General features: G+C 35.3%; 1 protein-coding gene across 16 annotated transcripts in view; it reads left to right on the top strand.

Moving 5' to 3' along the window:
- The window catches only part of DMD (dystrophin), a 1142416-nt gene that overhangs the window by 899242 nt on the left and 220316 nt on the right, over positions 1-22858 (top strand). For all 16 annotated transcript variants that reach the window (XM_088160350.1, XM_088160356.1, XM_088160354.1 and 13 more), the window contains one exon: positions 6115-6304. In XM_088160350.1, the coding sequence (XP_088016476.1) occupies positions 6115-6304 (190 nt within the window). The remainder of the gene's footprint in view (positions 1-6114; positions 6305-22858) is intronic.

Here is a 22858-nt window from a genome sequence, read left to right as displayed (position 1 = left end):
TTCAGGAAAAACGACTTGCATCTTGCTTAGTAGAGTGAGTAACTGTTCATTAAAGCATTTCCCCCTTTGTCTCAAAAATTTTAAAGAAAAGACAGACTGGGTGCTTGTCACTATGATCAGGAGATGTTTTAGAATGTTCTAATTTTCGTATCTGAAGAGAGTGTCATCATTTAGGAAACTGTGATTGCCAGGGAAAGAGCATAACTTTGTCCATATGACATTCTGAGTTCAAATCAGAGCATGAGAACATTGAAGGGTTTTGTTCCTCCTTCCTGCAGAAGTAAAGAGAATCAGCAGAGAGCTGCCTTTGTGTGTTTATTTTGGACCAGCTGTTGCACTTAATCTCTCTGTATGCCCAATTACATCTGGAATTTAAAATTATTTCACTGGTTATTCTTTTGTTATAAATGTAGATAGTGAAGCCAAAACAGAGATGGCCTTCAGCTTATCTGAAGACAACAAGTCAGCTCTCAGGCAGTAGATCAAGTTATTGAGAAATTAATGTAAAGAAGAGAGAAATACTGCACTGCTGAGGTTCAACCCCAGCCAGCAACTCAGTAACATCAACTACCTGTTCACTTCTCTATGGTGAGGAGAATAATTGGAAAGAAAAGCTAAATCTCCTGGGTTGAGATAAGAACAGTTTAATTATTGGGGGGGTGGGAGGGGTGTTGGAATTATGCTAAATATGCTACTAATATTATTATTAATTGTAGCTATGAGGAGAGGGAAAGGGAGAGAGTGTAACAGAACCCAAGAGAGCCAAGTGATGCACAATACAATTTCTCACCACCTGCTGGCTGATACCCAGCCAATTCCCTAGCCTGTCTTTAGAGGACAAAATTCTGTACCAGCACACCAGAACTTTCCTGGTTCCTCACTCAGAATAATGAGAGGATAAGGGGCTGTGGATATATGTCATACATATTCATGTGAACATACAGATACATGGGAATGCCAACCTCGAGTGGATTGGATGCTGATGCTGTAGCTCGAAGTTTGGTTACAATTTGAGGCTTTCTAGCCATTTGCAACAAAATTATTTCAGAGGTAGTTGCACACGGGAGCAATCTCCATTCTTATAGGATCAATTTGATTAAGAACATTTTCCAACAAACCAGACAAAATAGTGATAGTAGGACATAAGTATGCATATATAAAGATCACTCAAAAAAATTATATCCACATCCACATGCTAGTGATCTACAGCAGACAAAACCCCAGAGACAGTACCTTTGTTCAGATGGTCAAACTAAAAATGCACATTTGTGCAGAAATGTTACTGGAAAAATCCTAAGTGTCTCTCACCATGGTGTTAAGCTAGTTGACAACCAGAAAAACACAGAAAAGCAGCACTCAAAATGCTGTCTCAACCTGATTTTCCCCACTGAATGTTCTATCAGGCATTCCAGAGTTAATCTGCACATTCATCACTTTACTAGCATGTATTAATAACTTTAACTGGCACTGTAGAATATAGTACCTAGATGCTGAAAGAAACTTCCTCTAACCAGTAGTCCAAAAATTAATGAATATGATTAATCTTGAACTTGCATTTCAAAATTATATCAATAATAGTTATTTTAAGAATTTAATTTTCATATCTGACATCTCTTTGTGTTCCAACTTTATCTGAGGTTAAATTATTCTGCCTTTTTGAGAGGTTCTTTATCAGTCTAAGTTAAAGTAGCTGAAGAAGAGTAACCAGTGAGAGCTTAAATTTATTTAGTAGTAAAAATTAAATATTCCAATAAAGTTCTGCAATTATTCCTTTTTCACATTGGTACAAAGGATATAAAACTCATGGAAAAGGTGCAAACTTTTCCCAGCATTAACAGGAAGATGCATGTAGTTCAAATTCTCTGTGATAGTTGGCTGAATATAGGAAATTCAGGTAACTTTTTATTATTTTTTTTTTTTTATTGTATGGAACTGTACTGTTAGAAAAGAGAAAATACAATTATAGGGAGAGAACCACATGAACTATAGAAGTAAAACCATTTCCTGATTCTTTGTCAGACAGTAGTCCAGGATATTTTATTTTATATCTCAGTGAGTTAACTTTAGATCACTACTGTCTGCAGATAGAAATGTGATTTAGTGATCTATTGAACACTGAATGATACAGAGTTGCTTTATTTTTATTGCTCTTAAAGAAATACCTGGGGAACAGAAAAGTGTCGGTTTGTGCTCTGCACTTACTGCATGTTCTGTTATCTGAGCATCTCAAAGCATTATTCACACACTGACCTCCGCAATGTATCTCATCCTGTGAATAAGCATTGCAATTTAAAATACACAGATACTCATCAAATGTGAATGATTCATACCAAATTATGTAGCAAACACTACAGCTGAAGAAAAATCTGATATTCACACTTGCAGAGCCTCTGCAAACACTGTATTCCTTGTGCTGTATGGGACTGGGTAGTGCTGAATGAAACACTCGCAAAAATTTCAATCACAGAATCACAGAACATTCTGAGAAGATAACTAAATTTCCCCCACCTTTTCTTCATATATACATTTCTAGACTCCTATTAACTTTAAAAGTTCTCAACACAGCAGCATTGTTCTGAAACAGAGGCTGGTAACTTTCCATTTTTGTGGATTTTTTTAAACGCTTGAAAACTTCTTGCTGGCAGTATAAATGTTCACACATTGCTTGACTCACTTCCTCTGACATTATCCCCTCAACTTAAAGCCTTCAGCTGACACATACTTAAAAGAGCATCAAAACTTCTGTCCTTCAACAAAGCTCATATGACTAGAGTTGGTGTGTCCACTGTCACTGATGCCACTAGTTCCTAAAAATCAAATTTACAGGGATGATTGGGGACCAGCTTGTCTACTTTTAGACATAAAAAAATTTAAAGCTTATGTAAAATCAAAATTTTCTAAGTTATAAGTGATTTACTGCTGTAGTCAGGAGAGTTTATTCTGACCTTGTTCTGGTATAACAGATGTGTATAGGCAAGGGAGGAAAAACTGACTTCCAGAAATGCTGTGTCCGTGTTTTATAGAGGGAGTGTAGTTTGCCTGTCCTCTGGGTGTCTAGATGAAAATAAGATGAATCCCCCCTTCAGGATTCTTCCTTGAGTAAGAGTCTTTTGGTTACACACTCTGTGATTATTTTTATATCATAGTATAACAGATTAAATCATGATTGTCCCATTAAAATATTTTTTTAATATTGTTATTTTCTTTTAGTATTTTTAGGAGTATGCTGTGGTGTTTGTACTGTGTAGTCTTCCATTTACACTAAAATATAGTTCTGATTATTTTATGTTATTTTCTCACTGTTTGCACTCACTATGAAATTAAACATACCTGGATAATACAGACTAAAGAGAAAGCATCTTTATTTTGGTTTTGTGCAATAATGTCTTGTACAATATATGTATTTCTTTAATCCCTGTGTTTCTGTGAAATTTAGCATATGCTGGGTTTGATGTTCATTTTTGTTCTTCATGTTTAGACCTTCTTTTCTCATTCTAACTTCATACTTTTGTAGTGAGCAAGCCAAGTAGAGTGAAGTTTATTGATATGCTGCAGAACACTCAGTGTAGCTGAATGTTAGCTGTACCAAAATTTAAAGTGCACAGTAGTACATATTATCTGGTGGATGTATTAGTGTGCTTATAGATAAGAAACACATTTCTTTAGACTGAAAGAATTATGTGCCATTTCTGTGCATCATAGAAGTGCCAGAAGAGTCTTCATGATAAAAACTTCTTTCTTTGCCCAGATCAATAAAATGCTATATTTTTTCATGAAGCTGAGTTTCTCTAAAACACGAATTCTGACTTTGAGTAATCCTTCAAATTGCTCTCCCGTTGAATATCTTTTTCATATCTGTGCTTGTGTTTTGTTTTTTGTTGCTTTTTTAAAAATCTCAATGTGTATTTTTAAATGTTATTATTAAAGTGTTATTATATATTTATGGGAATCCAGGTGTATAGCAGTTAAAAATGTGCTTTTCATGTTATGAAGGAACTGTATGAGAAAAAATGTTTTATGTGATTCTGCAAAGGCCATTAACTACCATGCTGCACACTGTAAATTGAATTAGAATAATGCTATAAAGCATATCTTAGCATTGTACTCTGAAGAACTGGAAAAAAAATACATTTAGCTCATGCAATTGTATTCTATTTCCAAGTTGTGTTGAATAAATGTAATGCTGATTTTGAGCTAAAAGTGGTAAATAGGTCAATACAGTCTTTTCCAGGTAAAAGATTTTCTGTGTCTTATCTTTTAATGTGTATTGCTAATATATTTAGGTGCAATTTCTATGTAATTATTCTTTAGTTTAAAAAAAGAACAACAAATTATTTCATTGCAGTTATTTTAAATTTGAAGAGTAGCCTAACCACAAGCCATGTTTATGCCCACATAGAATAAAGCTGGAAAAGAGATCATATTCACTATTCTGCAGCTGAGTGTTTCCTACTGACAGCCCCCTGGGGACACATTCTAATGCTGCAGGCTAAGCAGTGCCATGATGTGGAGAGTTCTTGTAGGTGGCAACAGGTGCAACTGAGGTGAAAATCCCGTCCATCTTTAAACTTTAAAAAAGAATTGATGGATGAGTTTGTAGCGAGGCATTCAATAGCTTTCTCGCTTTTTGAATGAAAAATAAGTCCTCTTTTTTTAACAAAATGGTTGGGAAAAGCAAATAAGATGTCAAAGGATTAAAAATATAATAGAAATATGGCAGTTCTTGTGACATTAGTCTCTCAGGGAGGATATTTTTTTCCTGTAATGGTTATGCTTGCCTGTACTCTGACTGACTTTTTCTGTTCTTACTATTCTCTGTTGAAATTTAACTATATGCTTGTCAAAAAACATGTTAAGTCAGTGCCACTTGACAAAACGTGTTGCAGCAGGTATTTGTTTTCTTTTCTCACTTCCACAAGTGAACTGGGGTTTAGGGTGCTGTCATTACTTACCAAGGAGTACAACCACTTCATGAGAGGAAACAGGATTAGAAAGAGAGATCAGCACTTGGAAATTTCATTACATCCTCTGAATAATTACACCTTGATAAATTCTGTCTGCTAGAATCTAATATCCTAGTCTCTCCCTAAATAACTAGGCAAGAAATCTATTGAGCTGTGTGAAGACCACCACAGATGTGTAGACTTAACATAGATGTGCATCAAAGTGCATTCATTCCACTTGAAGTAATTCACATTACTAAATAACCTTACTAAGTATTTTCAGAGCTTAAAAATTATTTAGGAATCATGTTGATGTTAAACAAATATCCACATAATACAATAGGTAAGTAAACCTGACAGATTTGTGTTCATAAATAATGTCGTACTTACCTCCTCTTGTTTTAAATCCATCTTTTGCTCAAGTTCAAAGCAAAATATCAGTGAATAAATGACACCTACATTGCACATGAATGATGATATAACACAGATCTGCTTTAATGTCTTTTTCAGCACCAGACTTGCAGAAATCTTTAGTGTTCTTTCCAAATCTGAGTTAGACCTTTCCCACGGATAAGATAGCCTTTGTCTTTACAAATTATATTTTATCCTGTAACTGATAGAGATCATCCTTGTAATTTATCACATTCAAATTGGAAATAAAATAATATTTTTTTTCTTAAAAAAAAAGAAAGAAATCACAAAGCCCACCACAAACTTTAGTGTTATAAGATTTTAAAGTATTGAGCACAATATCCAAATGTTTCAAGACAGGAAGATTAATAATTGAATTTTTAATATCATGCACAGGTCAGGAAATATTTTGTGATTTCTAAAAATAAACAAGTATTTCCACTGTAGTGTAAGAAATTAATCTTTTCTTAAAGCAAAACCAGGGAATTTCTTCTGATTTTCAATTGTGCATATTTTAGGCATAGTACTTTGAAAGAACTGCTTTTGCTTAATTTTGTATCGGCTGGATTCCACTTATTACTTCTCAGGTGAAAATATAAAAAAGAACTCTACCTGGCAAATATACAGTACAAGTTCTGTAGTGAATTACATTGACTGGTATATGAGAAATATTTAGTGTGTCTTTGTTATATTTTGATTTAATGATTAAGGTTTGTTTTCTTCCAAAGAGTACTGTATTTGATTATTTGTACTTGTGCAGGGTTTGTGAGCGTGAAGCAGCTCTGGAATCAGCCCTAAGAATGTTGCAGCAATTCTACCTGGATCTCGAAAAGTTCCTTGCTTGGCTTACAGAAGCTGAAACAACTGCAAATGTCCTGCAGGATGCTACACACAAAGAAAAGACATTAGAGGATGCCAAAATGGTTCGGGACCTCATGAAACAGTGGCAGGTAAGCCAAACACTTCAGTATAGAGGCATTTGACAAACATGAGAGTTTATCAAGCATATCTGATATTTATAGAAGTTATATAATTTGCATCAAGTTTATTCTTTGTAGCTTAACTGAATTAGTTTTTCTCCATTACTTTCAAATACATGAGAAATGGTAATTTGGTAGTCTATTGTCAACACGCTCCGTTGCAGTAATAAAAAGAGATAACGATCCAAATTTTCATAGGAAATGCCTGGACAGTTCTCATACAGTTATTTTCCTCTGGGGGGAAAAAAATCTTAAAGAGAGATACTATTGTATTTAGTGTTCCATAGAATACTGAGGAAAAAGAAAATTAATTAGTTGAGATGGTGCTGTTGAACTATGTTGTTATACTTCCTTGCATTTCCTTCACTGCAGTTATTGAGAGGAATACAGATATGTCTGCTTGAGGTCTTACATATAAGGTTGATTGGCTGTTTGGAAGGCAGGACCATTTATTCCAGTATTGATAGAATCATATAATAGTCTAGGTTGGAAATGACCTTTAAGATCATCAAGTCAACCATTAACCAAGAACTGCCAAGGCCATCACTAAACCATGTCTTCAAGTGCCACATCCACACATCTTTTACTAGCTCTAGGGATGCTGACTCAGCCACTGCCCTGAGCAGCCTCTTCCAAAGCTCAGTGACCTTTTCAGTGAAGAAATTTCTTGTATTCACTCTATGAATGCATGTTTTTGATTTTGACAGGAAGTTCAAAACTGGAAATTTAAGGCACTGGATACTCTGTGCCTCAGTTTATTTATTGATGAAAAACATACTGTGAAAAATATAGTTATAAGTGATTAAAAAAATGAAAAGAGCAAATTTTTATAGTAGTTCAAGAATTCTTAGCTGTAAAATAAATTCATTTATTATGATGGGTAATATTTGCAGTAGTCATAACCCAGTGCTTTGTATCAAGTCTTTGTTGTGAAAGCTTTTGATTCAAACATGTACAGTTTCCTGACAGTAATCCAAATATTGTCTATCTATTTGCTAAAAATGGGTAATGGAGCACAATTTTATCAATAGAACAATTTTGTGATGCCAGCTGAATGATCAAGAAAGAGAGTATGGCTATTCATTCTGTTTCTCAGGTATTGCTGCATTGATTCTTTCAGGCTTCACAACCTGCTTGTGGGAGTTCTCTCTCACAATTCACTTTGATGTATAAAGATGAAAAGAAAGAACGTGACATAAATGTGTAGTTTGCACACAGTTTATACATATAAAGGATTCAGACAAATAGGAACCTTACTAAGTCGTAGAAGTCTCAGAAGTATATATTTATGTTCTTTGTGGAAAGGGGTTATTGCTCACTAATCCATACAATCAGCCACATAAAACATAAATAATTATAAGCCTATTTTTTTAACTCTATATTGTGGGTCAGAAATATACATACCCTACATAATACATCAGGCCATGACTTTATTCCAAGAAACTCACTATGTAAATTGGACATGTATCAAGACAGACATATTCAAATATAGTCCATATCCTCAATATGGTTTGTTATCATCCAGTGTGTGTAGTTAAACTGCAAACCCTGCCCCTGCATAGAAAAAATCCTAAATGCTTTCAGTCAGGATTAGAATTTTCCAACTATTTTTCCAATTGTTGGGTTTTCTCCCCACATGAAGTATATTTTCTCTTTTTTTGGTTTTCTCTCACCAAGCAGGCTAAATTCAGTTCCTAGGAGATAAAATAAAATGGTGCTTTCTGATTAAAGATCACTGTCTCATGGGTCTTTGGAGAGAAACTTTGACTCCCTGGGTTTATTAGAATGCAGAGAAGTTATGGTCAAATATAACAAATGGATTTAGATCTGCAGTCTGTGTCTTGCTCTTTATGCAGTTCCATAGAATTGGATAACATGAAAATAGTCACTAGGACTCTGAAATGTTACAATTCTGTTTTAATCTGATATTTTTAACTAGGACCTGTAAACCAGTATTTTGATAAATAATTTTCTACACAAATAATGAAAAACCTAAGTTTCTGAGTTCAGTAGTAGCTTTGCTTCCTCGTCACTACAGATATTTATCTCACTTTTAGTGATCTATTGGTTTTCTGCTTTACACTCCCAAACTTTATCTTGTTTCTTTAAACAATTAGGACAATAGTGGTGCTGTACAGAAACTTTTTATCTAGCAGCAGTTGCTTGTCTAGGAAAATCGCATGTTTTAGGCATTTGTTTTCCTTTTCATGTTCAGAAACCATTAACTGAATTGTCACTAATAAAGATTAATCTTTCCTTAGTAGTTAACAGTTCATTCAGTAGCAGAAGGAGAAAGGTGAAACTTATATAACTGCACATTCTAATTACCCAGTGATGTAATTATATTAAAATGTTGCATTATAAACACCCTGTTTGTTTGTACAAGCATGTATTTGCATGCATCATTTGTCTGAAGTGACAGCAGTGTAATAGTTGAGGTGATTCACACAGAATACTTTCTGGAGAATTTTCAAGGATACAAACCCGTTACTCCAAGGAGTTGTGCAATTATGTGCTGCTGCTTTTTTTTTCTAGTTGAAATACATCATGTGTCCTCCTGAGGCCTGGTTTGTTAAGTAACCATATGAGGGAGATGAAAATTAATTTCACTTTCTGCTTTCACACATCTAGTGATACGAACTCTCAGCTGTGTTAATTATAATTGTGGGTCTGTTTGCATGACACCAGGCCTGCTGGTGACAGATGGGGTACACCTGTCCCAAAGGGGGAAAAGGATCTTTGCACAGGAGTTATCAGGGTTTAGTGAAGAGTAAACTGCATTTGAAGGGAGAAAGATATAAAACCAGGCTCACTTGAGATAAGCCTGGGGACAGCATGTTTGGGGGACGGTGTGCTGATGAGGTCCTTTGGTCTGACAGCTCAGTGGAGGCAGGGGCTGGAGATCCATGTGGCTGCAAAGATGCAAGAGTTTTGGATGAGTTAGACACAGTGGAAGCACTGAGAATGGTCAAAGAGGAATTAGGAGTTCTCCTTGTAGAGAGGTGGAGGGATCAATAGCCCAAAGTCCATCTGCACCAGTGCACACAGCAGGGACATCCAACAGGAGGAGCTGGAACCCGCTGGGCAGCTGGAAAACCATGGCACAGCTGCCATCACAGAGCTATGGATGACTGGCATGCCTGGAATGTGCAGTGGATGGCTGTAAATTCCTTAGAAGAGATAGGCAAAGAAGGAGAGGTGGTCTGACAGTCCTGTATCAAAGAGAGTGTTTTGACTGTCTAGAGCTTGATGCTAGTGACAGCAGGGTTGAGTGTTTATGGTTAAAAATTAGGGAAGGCCAACAAGGCAGATATTCTGGTGGGAGTCTGGTAAAGACCTCTCTCCTGAAGAGAAAGATGAAATATTCTATAAGCAAATGGGTGAAGTCTCATATCACGAGTCCTTATTCTCGTGGGGAACTTCAATTTACCAAATGTCCTCTGGAAATGCAGAAGCACAGCAGAGAAGCAGTCTAGGAGGTTTCTGGATTGTGTGGAAGAGAACTTTCACAGCATTCTCCTCGAGAAACCACCTGCTCATGGCTTGGATGGGTGTGCTCTTTGCTGGGTAAAACCTGGCTGTGGGGCTGTGCCCAGGGAGTGGAGTCACATCCAGCTGCCAGACACCAGGGATGCTCCCCAGGGCTCAGCTTTGGGGTCTGTCCTCTTTTATGAGCACTGGCTGAGGGAGATGGAGATGGTGTTTAGCTTGGAGAAAAGACAGCTCAGGCTTTCAGCTGAAAGGAGGCTGTAGCAAAGTGGGAGTTGGTCTTTTCTCCTAAGAAGAAATGGCCTCAAGTTGTGCCTGAGCATGTTTAGATTTGGTATTAGGAAAAATTTTCTCATAGTAAAAGTTGTCAAACATTGGAACAAGCACTGGCTTCCCAGGGAAGTAGTTGAGTCACAATCCCTGGATCCCATGTCACTTAGGGACATGGTTTAGTGGTGAAATTGGTGGTGTTAGATTAATGTTTGGACTTGATTATTTTCAAAGTTTTTTCCACCCTTAAGAATTCTATGATTGTATGAAGAACTTCCTGTCTTCTTAGCAACAATTCTATGTGATACTTTATGCAGATGATGTGATATTAGATACAATTTTGAAAGTTAGTGTGGATTTATCCTGTTACTTTATGAATACAATCAGTTAATATTAAGCCTGTAAATGAATATAATCACAGGCTTCTTTCACTGAAATCTGACAAAGAATACTGCAGTAACTGGAGAATGCTTTTGTATTATATACACAGCTTACAAAATGTTTCTGAAATAATCTATGATGACTGACAAATTATTGGTAGTATAGACCTGACTAAAAGTATGCCAGAATATGATAAATGAAGCTAAGTTAATACTTTGGCATGAAATATATAGCAGATTTATTTTTATTGCCACCTTCATGCTCACTTAGCCTATAACCTAAGTAGTTTTCCATTAGAGGCAGGAGTTTTGCTTCTCATAATTTGAAAAATATGCAGTGCCTCAAGTTATACCTCAGAATATACAGTATGGACAGTACCCTTATTTTCTCACAGTGAAGTTTTTATCTAAAACAAGGGACGTGAACAGCAGGCAAGGCACTCTTGTCTCTTCTATATCTATCAAGGTGCTCATTTGTTTTTAAGGTGTCCAGACAGCTGTTTTTTACAGTAGTAAAAAGCTGAGGTAGATACTTATTCCTGACACTTCTCAATTATTTCTCAGAATAGGTTCTTTGAGAGATAAAACATTCTTTCCAAATTTATTTCAAATATAATTTATATGTAATTGTCCAGCGCAGTTCATTTTGTGAAAGATCTTTGGATTAGGTGATGAATCTCACTAAAATAGAAGAAAGAATGTATCTGTAATATTCTTGCTCGTTTCAATTGAATTTACTAAGAAATATTAATTAATTTTCAAGTACTTCCATTCTCTATTCTGAAACACTTTGTCATTCTCGATTCTGAAACACATTTTCAGTCACTTCTGCTTATAATTGTTCCCTGAAAACTTTAAAAATAATATATAATTTTCTCCCCTTACCTGTTTTTTTAGAGAGGAAGTTTAATTCACTATCTTTGCCTTTTATACTAACTTGCCAATTCTAAAATAAAATCTGCTCTACAGTACCTGGAATAGAATAGCAGCTGTCAGTGCCATCTCATTCCACTGAGTAATAGAAGAGAAATTCCAAAATCTTGGGTTTTAAAACAAGTGCTTTTACAGTCGAATCTGAGAAAGGGCTAGATAGCATTTCCGAGTGAATTTTTTCCTTAGAGCAGATTTTTTAAAATATTGGTTAATATTACTTTGAAAACACATGGTCAAGAATTTTTAAGTATTGTTATTAGCAGTCACAGGGAAGGGGATTAATGTTCCTTTGTTGTTAACAGCAAGGGTCAAATACTGAATACTTTCACAGGAGATTCAGGTGCTGATTCTCAGCAAATGAGAACTGTTCTTGAGCTGAGTATCAAAGAGAAGTGGTCAGAAATCAGCAACAAACTAAATAGGTAGATGTCACTACTTTTTGTCAAGAATTTTCTTTCAGTTTGTTCAGCCTGGATGGTCTGTATCATAAAAACAGAAATGTATTGCTGCTGCAGTTGATACGTTAATGCATATTCTGCTCCTGCCTTCCCTGTTTTTGAACTTAGAAGAAAAAACCCAGCACTAATTTTCTTTTGTGAGGTTAAAGCCTTGTTTTATCAAGATATCTAGTACTCTGTTACTAGAATGAGATGTAGATACTCTTAAAATTTATTCTCAAGAAAATAAACAGCTCTCAATTGTTAGAAATCTCACATATAAAGTAGGTGTTTCCAAATAAGAACATCAATTTCTTCTTTTAATTTCTCGTTTGCATATGTTCTCAGAATCATGGTAGAAGAAAAATCCCAATTTTCAAATCTGCTAAATAACCTACTATATTCTTACTTGATTGATTTATGTATTTCCTTTGTAAAAGTTTATTGAGCACACCAGAGGAATGGTCCTAAGTTTTCATTCATAGATCAGCATTCAAACCCTACCAGCTTTAAACACAGGTTCTCAAACACAGAGTAGATGGGAAAAACTTTTGTAGCATGAAGTGTGAGGTTCTGTGGTGTTGAGTGAGATTATTACAGGAAAACATGGAAAAATCACGAGTAGAAATGTAATAGAAGGGATAAAATGGTTTGCCATTATTCTGAGCAAGTTCCAATTCCTGCATTTTCTCCTGACCTTATAATTTCTATCAGATGCCTCATCACTCTTTGTGTAGGCTTTCCTAAAACAGGCTCTCCCACATCCAAAGAAGGGGGATGGATGGATTTTCTCATGATCTTATGTCTCCTATTTCACTGTAGCCCATCAGTTTGAAGTGGCAGGAATTAGACTGAATGGTTACCAGAACTTTGAAGACTTCTGCCACTCCAATCTTCCCATGACCATCAGTATTTACCAGTAATCTGCCATTTAGTTCTTCTATTCACTTTGTATTTCTTACAGCATATTTATTTGAAAAGTGAATAATCAGTAAAAACTAGGCAAAAACGCAGTGGTAGCCTTTAATATATTCTGATGATGAGTTTAAAAGGGTATCAGTGCCTTATGCAATTATGCCTCCTACCAGACTGTTCAATTGGCTAAAGAACACATAATTTTTCATTTGTGAGACCAAATGTGTATTTTCCTAAGGCAGGTAAAAAGAAAAAAAATGATTGTATTGTGATTATTAACATGTTAATATAAAAGGGATAAATTGTACAGGGCATAACTGAGGAAAAGTATTAATTTGGCTTAGGGCAGATATCTTCCTGAATATGTAAGGAGTCAGCGACCTACAAAGAATACAAATAAGGAATAAAATAAAAGTACAAATCATTTTCAGAAAAAAAGTTACGCTGGCTTTGTGAAAGGTTTTTAGACAGTACTGAGAAAAATGTCTTCTAAGAAATGCCTCCAAATTTTCCTTTTTATGAGTACATAGCTGCCATGTCACAGGTTTCTGCATGTGAATTTACACTTTTTCACAATACTAGCTGTTCTGTACGTGCACTGTGCAGCAGTTGTTTACTGTAGCAACTCCCACTATCTTAGCTGACAATGTTTGGCAAAAGTAACTTTTCTGTACCAAGTGTCCCATTTCATTTTCTGTCAGAAGTTTAAATTTTCTTTCTTTCAACTGCTGACAAGAATTTGAATCTCTTCTGCCAGCACAAAGTTCCACATGTTCATTTATCTTTGCATGCCACATTTTTCATTTGAATCCTTTATTTTCATTGGATTCCATTTCATTTTGTAAGTTTTCTCTCTTGAGTGGATGATTTCATTTTGTTGATGTTCACCACATAAACTGCCATTTATCCCACATATGAATCAAAATACTATTCTTTTGGCTAAAAGTACAGAATTATTATGTCAGTCTGTTTTGCAATGGTGCAAGAGGGTTCATCACCTGTTATCACTGATAACATTAACAACTTTCTAGAAGGGAACATTTATCCTTTATTGTGGCAGTGCTATATTAAATGCTTAGGAGACGTAAATTGGTGTTCAGGATTTTCCATTTGGTTAAAATGCATGTTGTTTGAGAATTCAGAAAATCGAGCCTTAAGTTACAGTTACTTATCATAGTTTTACTGTATTTTGTCTCTGTTAATATTGCTAGATTTTGGCTTAACTTCTCCGAAATTGTTATTAAATAATTGCATTTTCAGAGGTTGAATAATGGAATGAAAATATATAGTTACTGAGTATTCTTTCTAGTGTTTATAATTGTTATTTTTGTCACTTCTCTTTTGTAATTTCTCTGATTTGTTTTGTCAGTTCTCTGATTTTATGTATATTTTTGGGGGGAGGTCATCTGATGTTATCATGCCTATCAAGCACCCTAATATAGCACTGTTGAGCTGTTTATCATGAAATTGAGGGATATCGTTTAGAACCTATGACAGTAGAAATCAGATATAAACTCATAAATTATACCATAGAGGTTGTTCTTTTATATGCATTGTATTTACATATACATTCTATTATCCCTCATATATATTCTCCTGTGGGTTTAGGCTTATACAGATAACCTTTTCACCTTGTGGCCTATGAGTTTTTTTCAGATATGTGAATTTTCTTTAGGTGAAGTGAGCAGGATGTAAGCACAGGCACAAGCAGACACAAACTCTGCTGTCAGTATCCAGGGTATCAGTTTAATGACAAGTAACCAGATTAAAGGAATGCAGTACTGTCCTCTCTCCAGTGTTGTGACTGCCTTAAAATTATTTAGAGGCCCCATAACTAGTTTGTTGTCTATCTGCCACCTGTTCTTACTGGAATTCTTACTGCAGGTGATGTGGAGCAGACTTCTGGCAACTACTTTTAAGAGTTGATGGTGCATGACCTGTTTAAGTTCCTGCTAAGAGCTGGTGGAATCTAGAGAGCTATGCAGCTGGCCAAATGCAGTTATCCCATTTTATTCAGCTCCCTAGCAATCTAAGAACATTGTGTTTTTACCTCCTTCCACCATGGAGAAATGTCCAAGAGCTGTTTCTGAATGTTTTTTGCTGCGGGAGGTTTTGCCACTGAGCTCAGCTCGGTTGCAATTCCTTGTGTCCCCATTCTGCACAGACAAGGATAAGAGAGAACACTTCCAAAGGGCAGCTAAGCTAAGCTGGGGCTGTTTGCCTCCTGGAGAAACATTCCTCTCCTCTGACTTAGAGAGAGCCTAGGAGAAGTAACTAAATAACTCACTGACTACACTAGCTTCCTGAACTTGGTGCAAAACGTGCGTGTGTTCTCTCTCTCTCTCGTGTGTAAATGTGATTTTTTTTCCTACTTCATTTGCTGGTCTTTTATAAGTTAAAGAGTTTATAGCTCCATGTAGGCCCTATGACTCTGTATACTTCTAAATCATGCAATTGCCCATGAGACAATAGAAGAGAAACTAGATGTAAACTTAGACTGCTGAAATCACTTTTCCCCTGACTTATGACCATGAATTTCATCACAGGTAACTATGAAGATATGTGAAAATATGTCTAGAAAATTTCTTCTGCCAGATCACTCCAGGTTTTAAGCTGTGTCTTCTGCTGACCCTCTTGCCCACACAAATGTTTCATGTGTTGAGGCAGGACATTTGTTAGTTTGTTGGTTTTTTTTCTCTGACTCTCTGAGAAATGTTTATGCCTGATGTTTTTCTGGCTTGTCTTGCCTCTGTTGTCACCAGGTGAGAAAATGCTAACGCTTTCTGACCTTTATGTTTTTTTTCCATATAAAATGGATTGAAGTGCCTGAAATAACAGTAGTTTTCCATATCTGCCATTCTGTGTGGAATAACTCTTCTGAATCAGAATAGAGGTGGAAGAGTTTGCAGAAATGGCAGGAGAGATCAGAAATGTAGCTGTTCATTTTTGCCTCAGTAAATTATCAGCATTCAACTGACCAGATTACACATCTAAAGCAGAGCACAGTATTTATGAACAATTATAGTAGAGAAAATAATATATTGCTTATCATCTTGCTATTTAGGTTGGATTTAGTATTATGCACTAAGAATCATTAGAACCATTGGCATGAGAGTGAAAATTAGAATTAATATCTTCATCTCTGCACTCTCTGTGTGTTGAAAAGATAATGCAAAACCAAAAGAGGCCGTAGGCACCAAGCAGCATGCATATTAATCAGTTCTGAAGATGAACACTTTATTTTCTTACTTTGTGCAATTTTTTTCATGTTAGAAGTCTTCATAGTTTATAGCAGCTTGATTGAAAAAAAAAAATGCCAATCAAAAAGAACTTATATCAGGTTACACTGATAATTTGTTGTGAAAGAAATGAATTAAGCTTAAAAAGAGACTGTGCAACTTTTTATTAATGCCAGAATATTAATTTCTGGTATCTGAATCAGATATTGCAGTTTTTAGGTGAACTTTGCCAATGGAGGAAATGTGAGCACCAACTAGTAACTAAGCAGATTAAAGGTATAAATTATATTCTCCCCAGAAATACTATACATTTGCTACTATATTAAACCCATCTACTTTTAATTTCTACCTCAGTCTGCTAGATTAGACACAATTTTAATTACTTTTTTTTTTCTTTTGCAACTACTTCATACTTCAACAAAAAAGAATAGCAAGACACGTTTTCTAGAGGACTAAGTACAAAACCCAGAAGACTGAGTCACTTAATTTCATTGTTAAACTTCAAAGGTCTTTTGCTGGGAAAAGCTTACAGTTGTCCTGCTATTTTTTGTACTGGTTATATCAAAGTGTATTTCCCTGATCTATAAATGAAGTGGCAAATCCTTTCTTTCCAGAACCTGGAAACCTGCTGGAAGCTGTGAGATCAAAGCTATGAAATAAACCTGTTCTCATTTACGTTACACCTATTAGAGTCACAACAGTGCATTAGCCTGAACGGATCATCTCTTTTTCTTTTTAACTGTGATATTGTAATTCTATGCCTCACGAGTAAGAGTTGCAGCAGTGTTTAAATCCCAGCTTGTTGATTTGCTTTAAAGAAAAAAAAAATAGACATTTTATTTTAACCTTTAATTTGTAAGAACATGGAATACTATGGAGGGTTAGCAGCGCCTGACAAATACTGCCAAAAAAATGTGATTTCTGCAAGGGGAGCTGTAAGTGACAGGTTGTTGTTTGTTATCCCGTGTTCCCTGTTAGTACCTGAGCACACATTTATACACCCAGGCATTGTGGGGCTCACACTGCCCCGGCTGGAACCAGCATTGCTCTTTTGATGCAGTTTTGATGCAGCTCTGAGATCAGGGCAGGAAGCAGAAATGTCTCATGTTGTCCTTGGAGAGAACCTGCAGCTCCATTTCCACAGCCACAAACTCCTCGCCCTAAACCTAATCCTGGGAGACTCAAGTCCTGTTGGTAGCAAAATGAATTTTACAGATTGTCAACACTTCTTGTGACTGACTCAGGATAGAAATTCTTCACCCAAGTGTTTGGGTGAGATGGAGGGAAGGGAGAGGAAACTATGGGTGTTTTTGAAGTACTTAATTAATTTTATTTCAATTTTGAGGCTACTTTACTAATTTAAATGTTTTTATGGGTTTATTTCTCAGATCTTTACAACAAAAGGCCAGAGGTTGACATTTCCACACCAAATGGGGCAGATATTTAGAATACACACTAAACCAGATTTGCTTATTTTTTTTTTCCTCAATTTATATATTCTTATGTAATTTCTGCTTTTTCATTGTTATGTAATTTTCATTACGTGTCTCAATACTTGGGAGCAAGTAGAGACAAGCTGGACCTGACAGAAATAGAAAAAAAAATTATTTTATGAGTTTAGTTAAAAAACTTTGTAGAAATCTGTCTTTATTAGCATGCTGTTTTGCTGATGATTTCTCTGTTTTCATTATGGCTTATAGCACTGTAAATTAATTTAACATGAAAGGATAAAAATATTGCTTTTAAATTTTTCTCATTAAATTATGAAAAAATATTACAATAAATAATAGAAAAGAATGCCTCTGGTAGAAGCTTCTGTTTACTCAATCATTGCTGTAGCAAGAGTGAATTATTGCAGAGCTAACTCAGAGGCAATATTTTTGCAGCTACATTACATAAAACAGATGATCTCAAAACTTCAAAAAACAGTGCAGAAAAGAAAGTACAGTCTGGATCCTTTGGAAGTTAAACATCTATTTATATTTCTGTGAGGGGCTTGGGCAAGACTTTTGCCTGGAATTGAAGCCTCTTGCATCTCAAGTGGTGTGGTAAGGAAGTGAAAAGTAAATTTCATGGATACCCTGCATGCACCATCTCTAGATGCTGAGTTTGAGGTCAGGATATTCCACATACGTGGATGATTATAAGGGGTCTGGGAGGGTCTGCAATAAGGATGCTGATATTATCATCTGCCTAACTAAAATATCTGTAATTTTGCATTTCTGGGCAAGAGCATCTTTTGTTTTGTTTTGTTCTTGGCTTTGTATTTTGGTCTCCTTATGGACTGTATGGGATATTTTCTATTCACCTCTTTTTTGCCTGGGGTGCTAAAAACATCCTTCTGCTTAGGTCTTTTTTTTCCGAGGTATCTTACACATCTCTTTTCCACCCCTTTGCAATAACCCAATTTACCTTCAAGCCTGAATTTCTCCAAACTTATTCCTCTGCAGTCTTTCTGTTTCCTCCTTACATTATTTTAAAGAGGTGTTATACCATTCAAGTGTGCAGGAACCATATTATACCATGCATTACAGACAGGAACTGGGCCTGAAATTGCTGATGTGTTTTCTCTCTTATCCTCTGGAAATAAAATGATGGAAAATATTTCAAATAATTGACAGACAGATATCTTAGAAATTAACTCAAAAGCTCTTAATTACTGTAGTGGTAATGAGTCCTTTGATACTTAATTTTGTGGAAGGGATAATCTAAAACCCTTTTCTTTTTCCTTAAAGTAATGATGAGCCACAGAAACTCAATACAAAATACCTCTAGTGATACCACAATGCATTTGGAGTTTTTCCTCTCATTATCTGAGATTTCTGGTCATGATTCTGAAATATGTCTTGTGAATGCTGATTTACAGCTGAGAAGTAGAAGAGCCAAGAAATTGTTATTTTCCAGGGCATTTCTTGGTGATTTAGTAATCTTGTGGTTTCTTAATTTTCTTCTGCAAGTCGGGTAGAAATGCTACCTTTGTTGTTGTTGTTGATAGATACATTAAACAGGTTTTATTTATGAAACATTTGTGCATGTCACCTAGAAAACATGTATTAATCATATCATTTTAGGTTATAATTCTCCATACTATACACCAATGAAATAAGAAACTTCTTTTGAAACTCTTTAGAAATTTAGTGTGCCAGAGATATATGCATAATAAACTTGATATAAGCACACATTCATACATATAATTTTCTGTGTAGCCCTAGAATACAGTCTTTGCATTTGGCTGTCAGTCTCCAGAATGTATTCTAAGTTGCACTTCTAGGGTAGTATTTATAATACAGTCATGATATTGAGCAAGCTGATCTCAAGAACAGAACTATTAGAAGATAAAACATCATTTCTTCTGGAATGTTGTAGGTGATATTTACAGTTATGAATAGAAAACTTTTGCAAATTTTTCAAAATGTTTGGTTCAGCTGTGCCTTCTCCAGGCCTTCAGGAGTTACTTCTCTGCAGCAGGCAATGCTGAGAAAATAAACTGTGCCACAGATGCTACTGGGAAATCTTGAATACTTTCCAGAATTTGCAGTCACAGCATTCCCATGCCACTTGGTTCTCACTGTTTATAGAAGGTGATAGTGTACAGTTGGCTTGGTTTATCCCCAGTCCTTTTAGGTTTGGGTGTTTTAATAAATGAGGGAAGTAGAAGAGAGAAATTTGTATTTTCCCAAAAGATTGCTGCTCTTCTCACTGACTTACACCTGGACAACTAAACAAAAAATCTGTTTACATTTGGCTATCTTCAGGATCATATTTTCTGAAAACAAATGTGTGAAATTGTGTTAAGAAATCTTACTTTAGGAGCTGCACATCCACTTGGGTGGAAAAGAACCAATGTTATATGGCTTGTGTAACAAAGTGATGATGCTCTTGTTAGGGATAATAAATGGTGTTAATAAACAGTTTCAGCATGTTCTACAGAGCAAATTTATTTGCTAAAATTATTTTGTAATTTAAATAAATTATTTTGAGTCTATCATAATTGTCTCATGGAATATTAATGAATGGAGAGAGAATAAATTTAAACAATTCCCTATTCATCTCCCTTTTCAGGCACAGAGAAATACTGTTCTATTTTAAGTTATTTTGTGCTACACTTCTGACATCTATTTTGAGTTAAAACAACTGTAAAAATCATATTCTTTCTTCCTAATTTTTAGTCTTTGTTCCTTGAATTTTCCCCTAGCACTTGCACCACTTAAAGAAAAAATTGTAGAAACAAATTTTCAAGCCTTGTTTAGTATTTTGCTGATGTCGATGTAGATATTGTCAGAGTAAATTAATCCTGCAAATGCAAAATAATGCATACATAGGGATATGTATGGTTGTTATAAATTGGTGATATGAGTAGCTGATATTATTCTTTATTTTCAGGATAGTTGTTTAGCTGCTGTTAGGACTTTTTCGTTGGGGGGTGGGTAGAGAGAATAGCTGTGATATTTATGTTTGCAAACAGACGTAGCAGTGTTGGAGAAAGAAAGTTAAAAATCTATGTAGGTATGAGACTCTAAGGACATAAAAGTGTCCTTTCAAATAAAAAAAAAATATATTTTTTTAAGGTTGGTCTCTTTGAAGCTCCAAGCTCTGAGCTCGTAATGCAGCCAGGCCAGATTCAGTTTGTGTTTGCTGGGTACAACCATAGATACACTTGTTCATTAATGGGGTTGGCTTTACCCTCAGCTGGACTTTGGAGAATTCTGTTGTTATGAAATGCTTAGCACTTAATGCTCTGTAAAGAAGCTATATTTTTGTTTTGTTTTATATGTGTTTCAGTATTTTTGAAGAAAACCAGGACTGGGGTTCCCTGGGCTTAATTAAAACCATTGCCTGTAGTAAATGAATTTGGTAGTTATGAAATTGGAGTTTTTTAATTCCTTTTACATTATATTCCCAAATCATCATACTGATTAATTGTATTACCATTTTAAAGATTATATGTGGGCTGCCAGGTGTGGAGGGGAAACAGAACAAATTGATGTTCCATAACCTCTAAACCAGTCTTCTGACATTATTGAGATGAAGTGGAGATTTCCAAGGAATTGGTGCCCAGACTTGAAACAGATGTCTGCAGTTATTTTAATGTTAATGGGCTGGCAAAATTGACAGAACCAAGGAAATCAGAAGTTACAAACTCCTCTGGCCATCCAGAAAGTATTTCAGTGTTTTATATTACAGTGATGTTGCTTTCCTGAATCTGTGAATTACAGAGGCAGTGATAGTCCTAATTGTTTGGATCATTACAGTTTTCTTAGTCAAACAAGTCTTTACCATGATTGACTGTTTTCCTATGAATTTAGAGATGCAATTAGATTAAGGGCTGTTCTGGGCCGTTCTAGCTGAAGGTGAAGAGACATAATTATGATGTATTTGTCATTAATAAGGCAGGAAAATTGTTATTATAAGAGGGTAAAGAGACAGCAAAGTAGTGATATCATAACTTCTTTTTTAAGCAGTGAGGAAATCTTTTATAATGAAGATCATATTTGCATGGGATGGCTGCGGGAGGTCTGTGTGAGCTGTTCAACATGATTCCTGAGGCGTTTTTGCTAGACTCTCCTAGTTATCTCAGGATTAATTTTTTGAAAAGTACAATGAACATGTTAGCATCTTATGGCTTAAGCTAATCACATGAAATATCAGAAGATTAACTGCTAGAACATGTATTAATATTAGACAACAGAGAATTATCTTAACTTTAGAAAATTTATTCTGGAGGCATGTAAAGCTCATTGGCTTTAATACTAGGGTCAGGTGAGCATAAAGATTCAGATTTTGGCTTGTCCAGACTAAATCAGGTTGCATTCAGTCTACAAATGTATCACTTAGAGCTATTTTCAGAGCTCGTTGTCTTCCTTTGATAGGAATAAATATTTTCAAAATTAAAGCTTTTCAGAGCAATAAATGAATTTCAAAGTAATTTTAATTGGAACTTGTTGAATAATTTTCATTATGATGATTTGGTTTTAGGAGATATATTAGTTTTTCATGTGCATGCTATAGTGAAATATTTTATTGCATGTATACAGTATATTAATATTCTGTTTTATGATTTAGTGATTAAATCAAAATTTTAAAAAGCATAGTTGTGAGTCATTACTCTCATCCTCAATCAGGGTAATAGTGTATTTCCAAGATTTCAATAATTCAGTATTCATATACTCCAAAGTCTTACTCGCAGAGCAGGAGTCTTCTTGAAAGTCCCTGAATGTGCTTAAATGAAAGGAAGAAGTCACAACAGACCAAGAGTGGTGTTTAATATCTTATTATTTATGTGGTCTTCCAAAGGCTACAGAGAATTAGGGAGGAGTAAAGAAGATGAATGAAGATGGAATAAATAAAAGTTAACTCAGGCCAGATAAAAGTTGGTGAAAGGAGGAGGGTGGTTAGGGATGCAAATAAATAACTAAATAAATTCTCCCCATCTGTCCCTAGCACTTAATCTTTATGTAATAACTGGAAAGGCAGTGTCTTTTATGCTGACCCTATCTTTAAAAAAAGTACATGAAAGCCAGTACATATCAGTTGTGCTTTTCTGAACTTAAAATTTCTTTATAAGTCTACTGCAGAAAAAACACGAATTTTTATGTAAAGTCTAACCTGTCTTTAACATAGCAATAATATAAGTTACCATTTTAGTCCCATTTCAATAAAAATCACCTTTACATACCAAAATACTGCACATAAATAGAACTAAGATGAATGTGAACCTGTGATTTTATTGTTGTGTGATGTCTCTATAGTTACCAGTGTCTGAGTTGTCTTCAACAGGGCCACAATTATTCTTGACTCATAAAAACATCACTAAAACCAATCCTTGGTCTAGAATATAAATACCAGTTTTTAAGTGCACTG

This window comes from Sturnus vulgaris, chromosome 2 (assembly GCF_052056855.1).
Source record: "Sturnus vulgaris isolate bStuVul1 chromosome 2, bStuVul1.hap1, whole genome shotgun sequence".
Taxonomy (NCBI): domain Eukaryota; kingdom Metazoa; phylum Chordata; class Aves; order Passeriformes; family Sturnidae; genus Sturnus; species Sturnus vulgaris.
The sequence above is the reverse complement of the archived record's forward strand: the minus strand, read 5'-3'. Positions and strand labels throughout refer to the sequence as shown.